The sequence below is a fragment of the Hypanus sabinus genome, chromosome 14 (assembly GCF_030144855.1).
Source record: "Hypanus sabinus isolate sHypSab1 chromosome 14, sHypSab1.hap1, whole genome shotgun sequence".
Lineage (NCBI taxonomy): Eukaryota > Metazoa > Chordata > Chondrichthyes > Myliobatiformes > Dasyatidae > Hypanus > Hypanus sabinus.
Window position 1 is genome coordinate 55,354,068 of NC_082719.1, and position 17,871 is coordinate 55,371,938.

The following is a 17,871-nucleotide window of genomic DNA, read 5'->3' on the forward strand; positions in this document are numbered from 1 at the left end:
CCCTTTCTATAGCCGTGAAACTATCCCTGACCAAAAATGCCAATCCCCCTTTCTACCTCCCATCCTTACCTTATAAAACACCTGAACCCCAGGACCTGCATCATCCAATCCTGCCCTTCCTCCAACCAAATTTCAGTAATAGCCAGAACATTGTAGTTCCACATACTAATTCATGCTCTAAGTTCATCCTCCTTGTTCCTAATACTCCTAGCATTGAAATAGACACATCTCAACCCCTTTAACTGGCTACAATTATGTTTTGTCTCCTGCTTGTCCTTCCTCATCAACTCAGAACTCTTAGCATCATGCCCTTGTCCTTCTACCTTAATCCCTGCACTCACATTCTGATTCCCATCCCCTTGTCAAACTAGTTTAAACCCTCCCCAACCGCTCTATCAAACCTGCCCGCCAGGGTATTTCTCCCCCTGAGATTCAAGTGCAACCCGTACTTTTTGTACAGGTCACACCCGCCCCAAAAGAGGTCCCTAGATGGAGCTGAGTTTACGGACAGACCAGCCATGATCTTATTGAATGGTGGGGCAGGATCAATGGGCCAGATGGCCTACTCCAGCTCCTATTTCTTATGTTATGTTCTTACACGTTACAACTGAACAGTCATTGGTGTGCTGTATACAGTGCTGGTTGGCCAGCTATGGGAAGGATGGCATTAAGATATAGCCCAGTTGTCTTCTTTGGTAGAGAAACTGAGTACAAGAGCTGGGACATTATGTAATGTTAGTATATGAGGTTGGTGAGAGACTGTGTTCATTTCTGAGTGCCCTTTATAAGGAAGATGCTATTAAGCTACAGAGGGTGCAGAAAAGTTTCATAAGGGTGTTGGTGGGACAGGAGAGCTTGAGGAAAGACTGACAGGTTGTGACAGTTTTCCTTGAAGCGAAAGAGGTCGTGGGGTAACCTGACAGAGGTTTATAAAATCTTGAGAGGCACAGATAAGATGGATTTTTTTCCAGAGTAGGTGAGGCTAAAACAAAATGGCACAGGTTTAAGATGAGGGGTGGAAGGATTTAAAGTGGTTCTGAGGGTCAAACTTTTCACACAGATGCATTGGATATATGAAATGAGCTGTAGTGGAAGTGGTAGAGGCAGGTACAGTTATACTTAAGACATTTTGGACAGGTTTATGGATAGGAATGGTTTGGCGGGATGTGGATCAAATGGAGGCAAATAAGAGTAGTTGAAGGAAATAGCTTCATTGGCAAGAGTAAACTGGAACAAGTGGCCTGTTTTTGTGCTGTGTAACTCTATGACCTGATGACTCTAAAAGTCACATTTAATCAGTATGTTCTGCCTGGTTCTTCCAAGAGCTTTTTTGGCAAAGTGTTGAAGGGGAAAGTATAATGAGGGCTAATAACCACTAAATTGGGCTGTGGATTGTGCTAATGAGGGAACAGGAAACTGCAGATAAAGCCTAAAGTAGAGACATACAACACAGCAGAGATATCACTCAAGTTTCAGGCACTCCATTAATTATGTTACAGCAAGCACCCATTGTTATAATAGAAAACTGGATATACTGTTAGACCTGTGAATAATCACTTCATTCTGCAACCAGAACTTAATTAAGTCCTTCTGTAACCGCCATTCTGTTATCAAAATGTAGTTTTACTGATAATCTCTTCAACTGAGTGAGTAAAAGCTGCGTCTGGTTCACACTCTGATAGATCAACTTTGATTGGTCTCTGGTGCACACTACTTTTTAATAAGTCACCTGTTGTTTTGAACACCAACTCTTTTTGTTCCTATGCAAAGTAACTTATAGCAAAATTGTATGGTACAGATCTTTATTCTTGGTTTATCACAAATGCTAGAGGAGCTCAGCAAGTCAGGCAGCATCTATGGAGAGGGAAAAAAACGGTCAATGTGTTGAGCTGAGACCCTTCAACAGGACGGGGAAGGACGGGGAAGAAGCCAGACTAAGAAGGTGGGGAAGGGGAAGGAGTACAAGCTAGCAGGTGATAGGTGAAGCCAGGTAAAGGGGAAGGTGGGTGTCTGGGTGGGAGAGGGGTTTGAAGTGAGAAGCTGGCAGATGACAGGTGGAAGAGATAAAAGGCTGAAGACGAAAAAATCTGATAGAAGAGGAGAGTTACCATGGGAGAAAGGAAAGGAGGGACACCAGAGGATGATGAGGAAAAGAGAGGGATAAGTGGGGAATGAACATGGTGCATAGAAAATGAGAGAAGGGGGAGCGGGAAGAAATTACTGTATATTAGAGAAATCAATATTCATGCCATCAGACAGAATATGAGGTGTTGCTCCTCCAACCTGACAGTGACTTTATCGTGTCAGTAGAGGAGGCCATAGACTGACGTGTCAGAATGGGAATGGGAATTAGAATTAAAATGGATGGCCGCTAACTACCTTTTCTGTTGCTTGATGAAGCAATCCCCCGATCAGTCTAACACTTTGTCTGGTTGGGTATTCCATATACAACCACCTCCAGTGTGGAAAAAGTTGCCCCTCGAGTCCCATTCAGATCTTTTCCCTCTCACCTTAAGACTATATCCTCATAGTGTTAGACTCCCCTACCCAAGGAAAAATACTGTGACCATTCATCTTATATCTGCCCCTCATGATTTTATAAAACTACAAGATCACCCCTCAGCCTTCAGGCATAATCTATCCAGCATCTCCTTATACCACAAACCCTTCAGTCTTGATAGCATCCTCACGAGTCTCTTGTGTATCCCCCTTCAGCCTAATTACATCCAAGGCAACCAGAAAACTGGTTTTGACCATTCTACCATTTCACACTCTGCCAAGGTACACTGATCTCAATATTTCTATCAAAACTCGCAATTAACTTTGTAAGTTGAAATGATCTGCACAAAGTTAATCATTAAAATATTAAAAAAGAACCTCAGTCCCCTTCCATCTAATATTCTTTGTTATCAGAAGCTTTATTGCACCACAGATTAAAAACATTCCATTGAATATAGGGACCAGCTGGGCTTTGATGTTTCACAGTTGCTGATAGGTCAACCTGCTGCGAAAGGTCATCAAGCTGTGATCCTTGCCCTGCAAGGTCACCTGATGCTGCTCTTTCTCCATCCTGTGCTCTGACCCTTAGCTCATCACATTGTGCGGTGGGGAAATGCAGACCCTGTTATTGTAGATTCAAGCATGAAGTGAGAATATGCTGTCACTTGGTTCTCTTTCCCTTTTGGTCCTGCATCAATTAAAATTTATGAAGGAACTGATTTCTCTGCAGCAAACTGCTTTTCTAACCTAATTATGTTATTTTGGTTCTTTGGTTCTGTCCACTTCAGGCATTGGAGCTTTAACCTAATTGGCTTGTGTTGTAAATTGGTAAAATACTGCATACTCATTGTTTACATTTCATAATATATAAAAAAGAGTTCACGTGACTGTGTGCTGTTTAAAACATTTGGAAATAAATATGGGAATTCAGTAAAAGTGAGTACTATGCTGTTGAAAAATCCAGTGGTCTTTAAGCAGCAAGAAACCATTCTGTCCTACAGCCCACCTGTGTGTGAGGCCAGTTCCACACAGATGCTCTTTGAAGGAACTGCACACAATGGCACAGACAACTGGATTGCAACCCCAGTATCAACATGGTATGAGAATCCAAACCTGGCCCAGATGCTATTATTTAACTTTGGGAATTGGCATGAAAGTTGGAAGAGTTGCTTCATAGACTAGTCAAGTACAGCCTCATTTGGTTATAAGTTTGTTGGCATGATATTGTTATTGCATCAGATTCCTTCATCAACATCCCTGGATCTTCAACACTTCGATATAGTGTCAGATTAATGTCTGGTTGTTCTCAGGTTCCTCCCATTGTTGCATCCCTGTTCTCCACTCATTCATATCCTATTTCCTTCTGGCCCAACATTTTGCCCACAACTGAAACTTGAGCAAGTCATTGGACACTACAGCATAGTCCAGGCCCTTAGGCCCATGGTGTCATCTGACTTATAACCTACTCTAAGATCAATCTGACCCTTCCCTCCCACATAGCTCTCCATTTTTCTATTATCCAGAGTTTCTTAAATGTCCCTGATTCATCTGTCTTTACCATCACCTCAGCAGGGTGTTGCACACACCCACCACTCTGTCTAAAAAAAAACTCGTGTTATTCTTTGAACCTCTCTCTGTATTTCTCACTTGTGCACTTGTAGCTTTACTTGTCAATAGCTCCTGCAGGACAAAAAGTGGACTACAGAGGTGAAGTACCTGCTGAGGATATTTTTGCTGTTTATAAAATCACCCTGTGAATTAGGAAACAAAGACTCTCTAATGGCTCTATTTTTACAATAATCACAAATGTGAATTCATAAATTATAGATAAGTATTTTGAGATGCAGAATTTTATTAAATATTGTGCCTATGCTTCAAAAATTAATTGTTAACTGACATGTTACACCATTTAATAGTATAACTAAAGTTTACCGTAAGCTGAACTTTTAAAGAGTGAATAAAACATTTGACGTTTTCAAACTATTTCCATATAGGACCGGTGATATCATATAATGACAGGTCATCAGGTTTAATCTATATTAAACTGTAAAAACATTAACTTCAGCTGCTATCATCCTGCCCATCAGAAATAATGTAAAATCACTGGCATCACAATAAACATCATTGGTGTGCCATGGTAGCAGTTAGCATGATGCAACACTAGTTCAACTTGGAGTATCGGAGTTTGGAGTTCAATCCCAGCAGTCCCTGGCAGCTTCCATAGACAGTAAAAGGATATTGAACACATAATGCTTTGTAAGGCTTCCTGAAGGATTAGTGTTGGCCAGTAAGCTAAGGAAGGACTCCTTTACAATTCAAAGGGTATCTTGGAGTATTAATTTCTATCTCTGAGAAAATTCAGGGTCTCGCTTTACTGGAAGATGGAAATCTCTGACAATGTTGTACTCCCTAAGTTACAGGCCGTATCATTTACATGCCTGGCACAGGCCTCCCAGCCTATTCTGAGCCCCATCACAGAAAGAGATAATGAGCCAGACAGACGAACAGATTCAAGGATGTGTTCAATGATTCTTTGAAGAAATAGAACATCCTCACCTCTGGGAATCTTTAGACCGTGATCACTCAAAATGGACAAGGAATATTTAGGATGGTATTGCGAATGTAAGGAGCATAGGGAAGCCCTTACAAACATCAGATGAAATGTACCACTTCCCATATCTCCCACTCATCCAATTCTTTGAAGACCTCCAGCCCCATCTGTGGAAGAGTTTGCGGGTCCCTCATTGGCCTCAGTAATAACCTCAGAGCCAACGAAACTGGAGTGAAAGCAAGTTAACCTAGACACTAGTGGACTGTAAAAAATATTACTCCAGGTTTTGTGTTCAGAACATTGGTATGAGACTTAAACCACAACCCTCAATCTCAGAGGTAAGAGTACGAACACAGAACAGAGGCTAAAACCTAATGGTTGCATTTTTAAAATCAATACAACACAATTTACGCTAGTTTTATAAATGAGCATTGACAATACTGTTAGACCATCCAGAGAAGAACACCATGGCTCTTTACTAATGTGGCATTTCATTTTTCCGTAAACTCCATTCTCATGATCTTCGAGTAGTACCATCGATTTTGAACAGAACACTGGGCAAATTGAGCTGGGCTCAGTTCACATAGAAATCTTAAAAGTTGCAATCAGGGTATTTCTTCCCATGATCTCTGTGTCCTCACATAACAACAGCACACATGAGACAAAATGAAAATGTGGCAAATTACAGAGCTACTTAATTGTCTTTAACAGACTGTTCAATAAAAATAAATTCCACACAGGCGGAGAAAGGCGGGACTCAGCAAGAAACGAGACTCCAGAACAATTACAGCACATGCGCTCACTTTTAATTAGTTACAAATTACGAGTCACTTTAGATAAGAATCTGAGTTCTTTATTCATTTTTGGTCAACAAAGAAATCAGGTCTTGGCATTTTGTTCCCTCAAACTGAATGAAACGAGTGAGTTATTTTGCAGCCAAGACCTCCCCCCAGCAAGCTTACTGATGAGATACAGAGGACACAGAATAAATGCAGATTTCAGTTCTGTGGCAAGGATTCATTTTCCAAATGGTATCCAAATGCATAAACATTTAAAAGTGTGTGTTATTGCAGAAGGTGTTAGTGTACATACAACCTCTGCTTGAAGTGTGGGAAATTAAGAAGATATAGTTTTATCATTTTGAAAAAAGATGTTGAGGTGCAATAAAGAGATATATTTCTATTTCTAGTTCCAGAATTACCCTTAGGTGATAAAGAATCACTGCAGATAGGACAGCAGCCATTCAAGAAGACAGCTCAATACCAACTTCTTAAGGACAATAAATTCTGGCTTTGCTGGCGATGCACAGAGCTCAAAAAGAATGAGTCATCAAACAAGTAGCTGGATCGTAGCAATACTCCCTTGAGCCTGCCAACTGTGTGCTTTAGCCACCATCATTGAACAGCAGTGACCACCCTTCAATGTCTACAACAAAATTATGCACCAGTGTGGCATTGTTAACATCTCACATTGTTGCTTTTACATTAGAAACAGTATTACAAAATGAGCTCCCTAGAATCACCACTGGAAACAGACCAACTCATTATAATTCAGATCTGAGAGCCTGGAGACAGGGAAGACTGAATTCTCAGCTTGTTCACATCCTTGGGATGGGCCTATGAAGTTTTCTGAAAGAAAGGTCACTTGGGTGTTGTTTTGTTTGGGTTTTTGGTTTCTATAGAGGCCTGAAACTGGGCTGCTTTTAACTCAAAGACTGAAGAAATACCAGGCACAATTTCAACAAATCCTCTGGATGAAAATTTGTGATTATCCAAGAATAGCTTAATATCAAAAGACATTGACATCACAAAATTATCTCAGGTACTGCCACTGGAAGTTTCACAACAGGTTGTCCTGTTTTCGTAGCGCCTTAAGTAGTTAAATGAATCTCATTACTCCCAGTTAACACACTCACCATATTTTAATTTGTAATAGGAGTCTGTCTGGCTTTAAACACAAATGAAATCTGAGTGACTACTTTTTCCATCAGATAACTGAAACCAGCAACAAAAGCATGTAAACTAAAATCATTAGGAAATTGCCAAGAAGGCAGATTGTGATGTGAACAGCCAATGTGTATGGAAATTCTTGATGAAAAGGAGGTTGGAGAACAGCAGTATAAAAAATGCAAGGATATACAGATTTTGCTATTTACCCGCTGACATCTTAGCAATGCGGCATTTGTTCCTTCAAAACAAAACAACATCCTTTCCCACACAGCAATTTGGCACAGTGACTGATGAATTATAAAGCTCTGTCAGAATGTAAATCTTCACTAAACTCTGCACCCAAGAATACGTCTTTAAGCATCAAAGATTTGCATGTAAAGAATAAAGAACCCAAGCCACATTCTTTGAAGTCCACGCTTGGAATCCTTGACCAAGTCAAAACACTCCGCACATGTTAATTTGGACACTTTTACAGAATTTAATGAAAAATTTTCCCACACAGTGGAGTGAGCCAGTTCTATTCACACTGAGACATAACCATTACTGGCCAATGAAGATCATTTTCCTGCGCCCACAGAAGTAATAAGGAAGCTCCAGAATGTGTGCGCAGGATGGGATTTTGAAATAAGTTGAAATGTTAAGAAAAATGCAATTAAATTTCAAGCATTCAACAAAAAAAACACACACTTTACTTTTCCTATTTATCATCTATTTGAGAAACAAGTCCTGGCCAAAGAATGTGTTGAAGAAATATTATGAATTCCAAAAGTAAGATACAGATCTACTCACCAGCCTTTCCTTTTTCTGATATCATCGGCATTGCCTACAAAAATATATTAAAATAAAGTAATAAATAACATTGTAAACTACTGCAGATAATTTAGCACAATAAGCCAATTCTCAGACTGTTGGTTATTAGAATGGAATTTGCAATGCTCTTGTGGAGGCAGACAGATGGAATGAAACATAATTTGGATGCACCTCAATTAGACAATCCCTATTTGGCCTAGTTCTGTTGTTGAAGTTTATTACTTATGTAGAGTAAAGTTTCAGTGACACTTCACCTCACCTTTGGAGAGAGGATGACTGCACCTGGGACTGGCTGGGGTGTTCATTCACCTAGATTTTTTGCCTTAGGGACAGGGGCATTCATGATCCAGTGTAAATAGTGGACTTTATATGTGATGGAGTGCACCACAGACTACATTTTAAGTTGATTTTTTTTTGTCATTGTTTTCTTTCAATGTACAAGAAAATTTACGTGACGATAATGCTAAGAATGGGATTTTCTGTGATACTAGAGATAGGTAAAGGAGTTCAATTTATAGATTATTTAATTTCAGACTGCACAATTTTAACAGATTAGATGTGCTGCAAATTTAAAAGGAAGCATTAACTCCTTCACGTGGTGTTCAAGGGAACCCCATACATATTGGTGATTTAACTAAATGGTGAGATGCATGAATACCACCATCATCCCCAAGTCATGTGGCAGGTTGATGTGAAGCTGCTTTCTGGCATTAAAGTCAGAATCATACAATACAGAAACTGGTCCTTTGGCCTACTGCACCCATGCCTGTCTACACTTATCCCATTTGCTAAACTTTTGAGCCTCTCTGAGAAGACAGTTTAGAGGTTTTTGGACTTCTGACAGTAAAGAGGTTAGGAGGGTGGTTGACATTGGAAATCTTACCCAAGCTAAGGAAATAGATCATTTTTTAAAATTTTCAGCTCGATGTTACTAGACTAGCATAAAATTCTTGGGGAAGTAGCTGTTCCTGAATAATTGAATGTGTGCCTTCAGGTTCCTGTACCTGCTTCCTGAGGAAGTGATGCACCATCAATAACTCTCTGAGACGTGAGGCGAGATATCGGCTTTTATTGACTGGAAGAAAGAACAAGCAGCAATTGACCACCATGCTACATCTTGGAGACTGAGAGGCAGGGCTCAGGCCCCAATCGCCTTTATACCGGCGTCTGTGGGAGGAGCCACAGTCAGTCAGCGGGCGGGGGGGCGTGTCCAGACAGGTATATGTAGTTCACAACAGGAAGCAATGAGAAGGCGGCATGTCCTGGGTGACTGGGGTCCTTAATGAAGGATGTCGGCTTTTTGAGGCATTGCTCCTTGGGGATGCCCTGGATACAATGGGGACTAGATTTGTTCACCAAACAATGAGAAAAACTCAACCACAGGAATTGCCACATGACCACTACCAATACTGGTGGCTTGAGAGAAAATCAGGAGAATTTTGGGCTTGTTAGTTCAGGAGAAGATGCCTCAGATGTAATGCTATAAAAGTATATGTGTCTCTTAAGAATATAGAATATTAATCTGTATCTCTTTGTTTGGATTAAACCACAGGAGTAAAACATAACAGATAAAAGGTAATTTACATGATGAGTGATCAATATGTCACTGCAGGACTTATATGAGTCCAGGACAAAGAGGCAGGCAGGAAAGATCATTGTGGGCACCACCCATCCAGAAAACTGTCTTATCCAGAGGCTACATTCTGGAAAGCGCTACAGGGTTATTAAAACATCACACCATCTTAAAAATGAATTCCCCCAGGATGGTAATCAGATCAACCCTTGTAGTTAGTCCTTACCATCACCCCCCGCCCCACCATCCTCTATCTATTACTCTCATCACTATTACATGGTAAATTGCTAAAACCCCTTTTTATAATGCTGATTATCTTGCAAATACATGCTGGTATTTATGTATTTATGAACATTTTAATTCTATATTTGTCCTTTAACCTCTAACATTATTTTTTATATAATTCTTTATAAGTGTTGAATGTTGCACTACAACAAATTCCTAATATATAAATGTATAGACAGTAAAGCTGATCCTTGCCCTTGTCCTAATGGAATTTTAGATAAGATATTTAGGAATCATTTTGATACTTTTTAGGAGGGGGGAACCATCAGTTCTCTCTGAAATATTAAATTATGGAGATGATGAATATCCGTTTTCATCAAAAAGTAACTTATGACTTAGAAAACAATGCTTTCTGCAGCCAAGCTCTCTGCAGATCAGTAAGATGGCTAAATCTTTTACATCCCTTCAGGTACCGAGCAGAATAAGCTAATACAGAGAAACAACAAAGCCCCTGGCATCAAAGGCAATGGCTGGTCACATGCTGCCCTGCGCTTTTGAACTCACTGCATTTCTCCTGGCAACCATGATCCAGCATGAAGGCAAAATGACCCGTCGGGTCTCTGGTGTCCATGCTCCACATGTGTTTAATTTGGATTTCAGAGGTCTACGGATTGGAGCATTGCAAATATAGAGGGCCCAGATAATTAAGAGTAATCTGCTCCCATTCTGAATGGAGCTAAATTTAAAAAAAATAGTTTTGTCTCTGGGAGTCCTTATACGCTGCTAAAGTTTTAAATGCCTACCTAAAAAGCCCTTTAGCTGCGCAATCTTGCTTTTTAAATTGGACGGTGCTTAAAAGAAGTAAAGTACATTCTATATATGTTTATATTGCCTAGATTTCTTCCAAATTTGAAGTTAATGTTTTCAGTGCAATTCCTTCACAATAACGGTGAAGAATATAGACCAATGACATAAAAGTTTTCTTACATAGAATTATTGAAACAAAAAAACCACTTGAAAAGCTTTTTAAACGTCTATCATTGCACTTTTCTTAAGTAGGAGTTAATGTTATAGCTTAAAATACTATTGTCCACAACCATGAAAATTTCTACTGACGTTCAAGGGGAAAAGAAACATGGATTCACCCTAAGGATGAAGCATTTAACTTAAAGGTCTGGGTGAAATTGCAGCTTAAAAATAATAACAAATCAGCAGTTCCTTTAACTCACACTGAATTTCCACTTTCATTTGAGACCAGTTTTTACCAGTATCGTGTTCTTTACTTTGACTATATTAAAAACAAGAAATTTAATGTTATTATGAATTTAATGTTAAATTATATTTTAGCTATTAGCAAAAGGTAAGTTCTTGGTTTTCTAACTATAAAGCATGAATCTTGTTCTCACGATTTGATCCCTGCCAGTTTGACCCAAAACTGGTTTTGACCAAGGATCCTTTCAGCAGAGGGATAACCTACTGCCCATGGCATTGGTTTTTCACTTGAATCGATGGCCGACTTCCCATGTTGCACAGTGGAGGTGGGAGAGAAGACAACTGAGCCTAGGACTTGAATCGTGAATTGTCTGTTATTTTAGGCAGTATGTAATCCAACTTCGACCCTAGATTGAACTGAAGGTCATCTATAGGTGAAGTTGGGCCAGATGCAAATATTGGACAGGCATTTCCCAGCATGTGAGCCCACTTGCTCTTTCCCTAGCAACAAATAGTGTCAGTTGTCTGACACCTTGTGTTCCTGTCCATACCAATATAAACTGGAGTAGAAGTTCCACAATAAGACTGCAATAGAACAATAGAACAGGTTTAGGAGTGCACATTAACTTTTACATTTCTTGCTATTTAAACAACCTGCTGCCATCAGAAGACCAGTCTGGATGCTTTCAGAACTGACTGTAGCTGTTCAGACACTTCACAAAACCCCAAGTGCACTCTAATTAACAGGAGTGCACTCTCCAGTGTTTAGTTACAGATATATTCGTTCCACAGGTGTCTCAGTGGCAACCGCACTGGCGGCTCTTCATTATGCAGATTTCATATGACCATGGCTGGCCACATGGGCCTCAAGTGGCATGCCATCTGCAAAGAGACTTCAGAGAGACCACATCCTACCTGGTCCAATTTGATAAACACCATTTTCTCAAGCTCTACATCATCTCTCAGCTTCAGTGCCACAAGATCTTTCCAAGTGACTGCAGCAGATGTGACAATAATAAACCCAATTCTCTTAGTTTATTGCTTACTGGTGAATCAGAGGTTCACTTGGGCAGTTGCTTTTCAATAATAAGACGGATATCACTTTTTTCACCCCAGTTCGGAATCAGATAGTAAGTTTTGGCAGTTAGCCAGGAAACTTGTCCTTGTTGCAATTTCATCCGATACCATTGCCCTTTAAGTTCCTGATGAATTAAACCCGCCAAAGACTTGGTCTGAATGCCTGACACCAGCAAAACAAAAGAATCAGTCTTAACATCCATTAAGGGGAGGGGACAGGTTCTGAGGCTGCAGTCTTCCTTCAGAAAAACTAAAGAAACAAACCCAAAAGCATATGGAAATAATGCCTTGAGTGTTCTAAACTAACTAATTTGTCACCTGGTCCTCAGTAAATAAAAAACCCAATAATTTGTAACAAAGATTTGGCACACAATGACCAGCCAATTTGCTCAAATGCTCCAAGTGAACACAAATAGGATGTATTCAGGAAAGAGTCAATTAAGTGAGATTAACCCAGCATGCAATGTAGCAGGAGCATTATATAAAAGTGACTTACTGTGGAGATTTTATGCCCCTTAACATTTCTACAAAATCATTGTGAAGAGAAGATGACTGCAGCTGAGACAATGGTTTGCCCTTTCGTATCAGTGAAGCCGTCTGTCTCATTTGATACTAACACACTGTGGCTCCAAGTTACATGAGCAGACTGCTGTCTCCTTACAATCTATGACCAACACAATCTTTTCTGTTTACCAGATAAAAGAAGGGCACGATTTTATAAAGTTGGCAAAAGAAAATACTTGTTAACAACTGTTAATCATTAATTAAGGTACCTTAGGCTTCTCTAAATTTAGGGGTACCCTTTGTGCTCTGGGATAAACGGCATGAAAGGAACAACCATCAGAAGTTACACTCTGAGTAATGAGAGGGAGAGCAAGAATTAATCTGTTCTCTCTGATCACATCACTGATAAGAACATAGTCTCACTCTTAATCTGTCCATCTTCAGCCTGCCCTCAGAATCTCATTGAACATAATTTGATGTTTATGAATAGCCACTCTAAGAACTTGCACTAAATCCAAACAAGTCTGCATAATTGCACGTTGGTACAGATTAAAACTAAAGTGCCACAAAGTTTTATTTAAAACCACAAGATTACAAAGCCACGGGGAAGGGAATCGTTTACATTGGAATGTGTGTTGAGATATGGCAACCTTTAATTCTTTAATTCCCTGACATCTACTTTTCTGTTTGAATGAAGTGAACTTGCCTTTTCAGTGTTTTCAATGCTGCTTAATATAAATGGTAAGTAAAGTATATAGGTGAACAATCTTAAAGTCATACAGCATGGAAGTAGCCCAATTGGGTCCATGCCAACTAAGATGCCCATTCCAGCTACTTCCATATGGTCATGTCAGGCCCATAATCCTTTGCTATTCATCTACCTGTCCCAGTGTCCTCTAAAGTATCTGCCTCAACCACTTCCTCTGATTGCTCATTCTTCAGTGTAAACCTTATAAGGATTTTGGTAACAAAGTTCTGAAGCTTGAAATATAAATCTGCATTTTGGGGTGGAAGTTAATATATTAACTGCCCATTTTTAAAGCATAAAATGTATGTCAAGCTGTAAGAACTTGGAAAATAGAAGCATATAAAACCTAGAGCGTAATACAGGCCCTTAGGCCCACAATGCTGTGCCGAACATGTATTTTCTTTAGAAATTCCCTAGGGTTATCCCTAGCCCTCTATTTTTCAAAGCTCCAAGTACCTATCCAAGAGTCTCTTAAAAGACCCTATTGTATCTGCCTCCACCACCATCATTGGCAGCCCATTCCACGCACTCACCACTCTCTGTGTGAAATACTTCCCCTGACACCTCCGCTGCACCTGCTTCCAAGCACCTTAAAACTGTGCCCTCTCGTGTTAGCCATTTCAGCGCTGGGGAAAAAGCCTCTGACTATCCACACGATCAATGCCTCTTATCATCTTATACACCTCAATCAAGTCACCTCTCACCCTCTGTTGCTCCAAGAAGAAAAGGCCAAGTTCACTCAACCTATTCTCATAAGGCATGCTCCCCAATCCAGGCAACGTCCTTGTAAATCTCCTCCGCACCCTTTCTATAGTTTTCACATCCTTCCTGTAGTGAGGTGACCAGAACTGAGCACGGTACTCCAAGTGGGGTCTGACCAGGGTCCTATATAACTGTAACAATGTTGATCCTAGTGACAAGTTCATGGGTTCTAAAACATATTCTGACCCTTTGACCATATAGATAATTGCCCAAGACTTTTAAACAAATGGATTTTGAAATTTATTTCTGTAGATTAATGCTTATCCTGTCCATGAGTTCTTATGGCCACAGGGAAGAGGAAGTAAAGAAACTGTATTTTTTGAGCTTTTCTTTAAAGATATTGGGGCACTCAAGAGCTAATGCAGTAAGGGCATAGAAGACAAGGGGTGTAATGCAGGTTAATCAGAATAGTGTAGGTATGTAAGAAGGATGGTGTGGACTTAATGGATCAAAGGGCAATAATATATGGAAGTGGTGCTGACAGGAAGGAATGCCCTTGAACTTAATGAATAATGAAGCAGACACAAAAAGCCGACTGGCCTTCCATGTTTAAATTTTTAGGCTCTTTTCATGCTGCGGTTATTATTCCCAAACATCATCACATTCCCAATCCAAAACAGCAAACTCCCAACCACACTCCTAGGCATATGTGCGGGAGTTGCCGACAACTGGCTGGTGAACAATGTTACTGCTCCGATCAATGCACACATTGTGCCTAACACATTGAAGCCTAAGGAGCAAATTCCATTGACCATTTTGAGCATTGCTTTAGAAACAATTAGACATGGAGCCTCTAGCCTGGAAACAACAATTGCTAAATTTACCTGAAAACAATTTTCTTAACTTCCATCTGATCTTCTGCAAATTTTAGAGGTAATTTATTATAATATGTTATGTATGAACCAATTCAAGGCCTAATGTTCATTATTGCATTTAATTGATGTAAATAGGAAAGCTAAATAATACTTTAAAATAAGAACAAACTTGCCTAACTTTCAAATGCTTATGCACCCACACATCATTTGATTAGCATTGAGGGAAGGAGCATCTGTCAAATAAATAATTATATTTGAACGTTGGATTGAATGCTTGCATGGCACTGACTGGGGACTTGTCTGTACTCCAACCTAGGTGCCAAAAAGCATGTAGTTATTGATCATGGATATTACAATCATGGGCCCATGTAAATAAATACATATTCATTGTCAAAATTAGTGATTATTTATTACTTAGCAAATTAATGCCTTTTCCTCCTAAAAGTGTGTTGTTTGAAGAATGTGCTATACAAAAATACTTCATTGTTATTTGAATATTTTTCAGAGAAAATCCTTCCTGAATATGATAATTTCTTATTGAGAAACTTAAATGATGTGCTGGGACATACAATAATTCTATTTCAACAGACATTATTGATAAGAGACTGGAGACAAAAATAACTTTGTAAACTCTGTAAGTGTAATAATAGAAGGAAGTATGCTAGGTTTGAGGACATAAACAGACAGACTTGGCACTTCCGAAAACTATGCCCGAGTTCGTTTAAAATGCAAAAGTTACTATGTGGTGAAAACAAAGGAAAAAATAATTTGTGTGATAACTAAAGTAGTGTTTGATGTTTTTAGAAGTTTTTTTAACACCATATTTCACACCAGGAAGACAATGCAGTTGTGTAGTGGGCAATGCAATGGTTTGAACAATATTGATATGAAATAGGAGTGGTAACCAGACAATGTCATGTGCCTGCGGATGTATAAAATGGTGCAGGAGAGATAGGCCACTTTTACTATTTACTGTCAGATTCTACTCCCATTCATCCACTGTGATCGGAATTAATTTTGAGATGGTATTTATTTAAGGGGATTTGAGTCTGCTAAGAAATGCTTGATGGAGCTCCTCAAGACTGTTCATAGAATCATAACCACACAGAAATGGCTCTTTCAGACCATAAGTCGCTAATCCCATTTGCCTACATCAGGCCTGTAGGCCTCGATTTCTATTCTATTCAAGAACTTGATTAAAGGAGCTGTTACTTGCAGTGAGTCGTGCCAGATTTAAAAAGCGACTGGGGCCAAGATCACTTGGGTTATTCAGCAATTGGCAGGGGAAATAAAAAGTAGTATGGTTTAAGTGGAGCGGACATTGTGGGTGCAGCCATAGAGTTAGAATGGGTAACTGAGGATTTGGCAAGAAGAGGCTGAGGCTGAGGCTAGGTTGAGGTTGAGGTTTCTCTCAAGTTTCTATTTCTTTATTAGTGTCTAGCTAGAGTAGTGAGAATGTGGAAGATCTGGGGGACCTCCAGTCTCCCTAATTGCTATACTGTATCTGTGAGAAGCACACCTACCTTCAGCTACTTACAGAGTGTGTTAGGGAACTGGAGTTGGAGCTGGATAGCCTGTGAGTCATTTGGGAGAATGCTGAAGTGATAAAGAGAAGGTGTAGCTAGGCAGTTATATCTAAGTTGCAGGAAGCAGGTGGCTGGGTGATTGTTAGGGGGAAAAGGAAATAGGCAGGTAGTGCCTATCCATATTTATAAAGACACTCATGCATGAATGTGTCCTCACAAAATCATTCAGAGTCTTTCTAACCAAAGCCCTGGATGAACCAAGAGATCTGGAACCTGCTGAGGCCTAGATCAACAGCATTCATGGCTAGCGACCCAGGTAAGTACAAGAGGTCCAGATATGACCTCCGGAAAGCCAACCCAAATGCTAGGTGGCAATTCCAGACCAAACTTGAATCGCAGAAGGATGCTTGACAGCTGTGACAGGGCTTGATGCTATCACCTCCTACATTGTAAAACCAAGCAACAGCAAGATTTTGCTCCCAGATGAGTTCAGTGCCTTTTATGCTCACTTTGACTGACAACACCACTGTTGCCGACTAAATCAAAGGTGGTGATGTATAGGAAGGAAATCGAAAATCCGGCTGTATGGTTCCACAACAACAACCCGTCACTCAACATCAGGAAGACCAGAGCTGATTATTTACAACAAGAGGAAGAAACTGAAGGTCCACGGAGAGGATCAGTAGCTTTAACCTCCTTGGCAGGGGATCTGTTGTGGGACGAGCAACAGAGGGCTTGAAGTGCCATTTCAAAGAAGGCATAGGAGTGCCTTTGCTTTCTTAAGGTTTACTCAGATTCGGCATGTCATCTGAAACTCAACAAACTTTGAGCACTTTTCCCTGTAAGCTGCGTGGGTGGTTGGCCGTGCAGTAACTAAAATACTCTACACACACAGCCTTTGTTGTCACACAGCTGGAATAAAGACAGAAGAGAAAGAGTTTACGAAATGTGGAAGATTTTCTTTGTTGTTCTGTATGTCATTATACCCTTCAATTAATAAATAAAATCAAATGTATGCGAGTTTTGAATTTTCATTTTAAATATTCATTGTATGCATATTACAAAAAGACATTTAAAGTGCTGTGCAGTTTTCAGGCCATGTACAAATTTCCTGTGCAGAGCAATGGTTGGTCCATAAAATGGACCAGAGCAATGGTTGGTCCATGTAAAAAAAAATTAGAGGGAACATTGGGAAGAGTATCCTGACTGGTTGCATCACAGCTTGGTATGGAAACACCAACGCCCAAGAATGGAAAAACCTACAAGTTAGTGGATACAGCACAGTCCTTCAGAGGAAATGCCCTCTCATCATTGAGCTCATGTGCAAGATGCACTGCCACAAGAACGCAAAGTCTAGCAGCAAAGACTCCCACCATTCAGGCCATGCTCTCTTCTCTCTGCTGCCATTGAGAAAGAGGTGCAGGAGCTTTAGATCCTACAACACCAGGTTCAGGAACAGTTATTACTCTCCAGCTATCATGGTCCTGAACCAGCATGGATAATTTCACTCATTTCAACACTGAACTGATTCCACAACCTATGTATGGATTCACTTTCAAGGACCCTACCATCAATGTTGTCAGTGCTGTCTACCTATATTATTTGTTTGGTTGGTTGTTT

The 17,871-nt window shown here is 40.0% G+C and overlaps 1 protein-coding gene across 2 annotated transcripts in view; it reads right to left on the reverse strand.

The window, feature by feature from the left end:
* The window catches only part of dlc1 (DLC1 Rho GTPase activating protein), a 447,394-nt gene that overhangs the window by 203,976 nt on the left and 225,547 nt on the right, over positions 1-17,871 (reverse strand). For both annotated transcript variants that reach the window (XM_059989261.1, XM_059989260.1), the window contains exon 5: positions 7,789-7,822. In XM_059989261.1, coding sequence (XP_059845244.1) covers positions 7,789-7,822 — 34 coding nt within the window. The remainder of the gene's footprint in view (positions 1-7,788; positions 7,823-17,871) is intronic.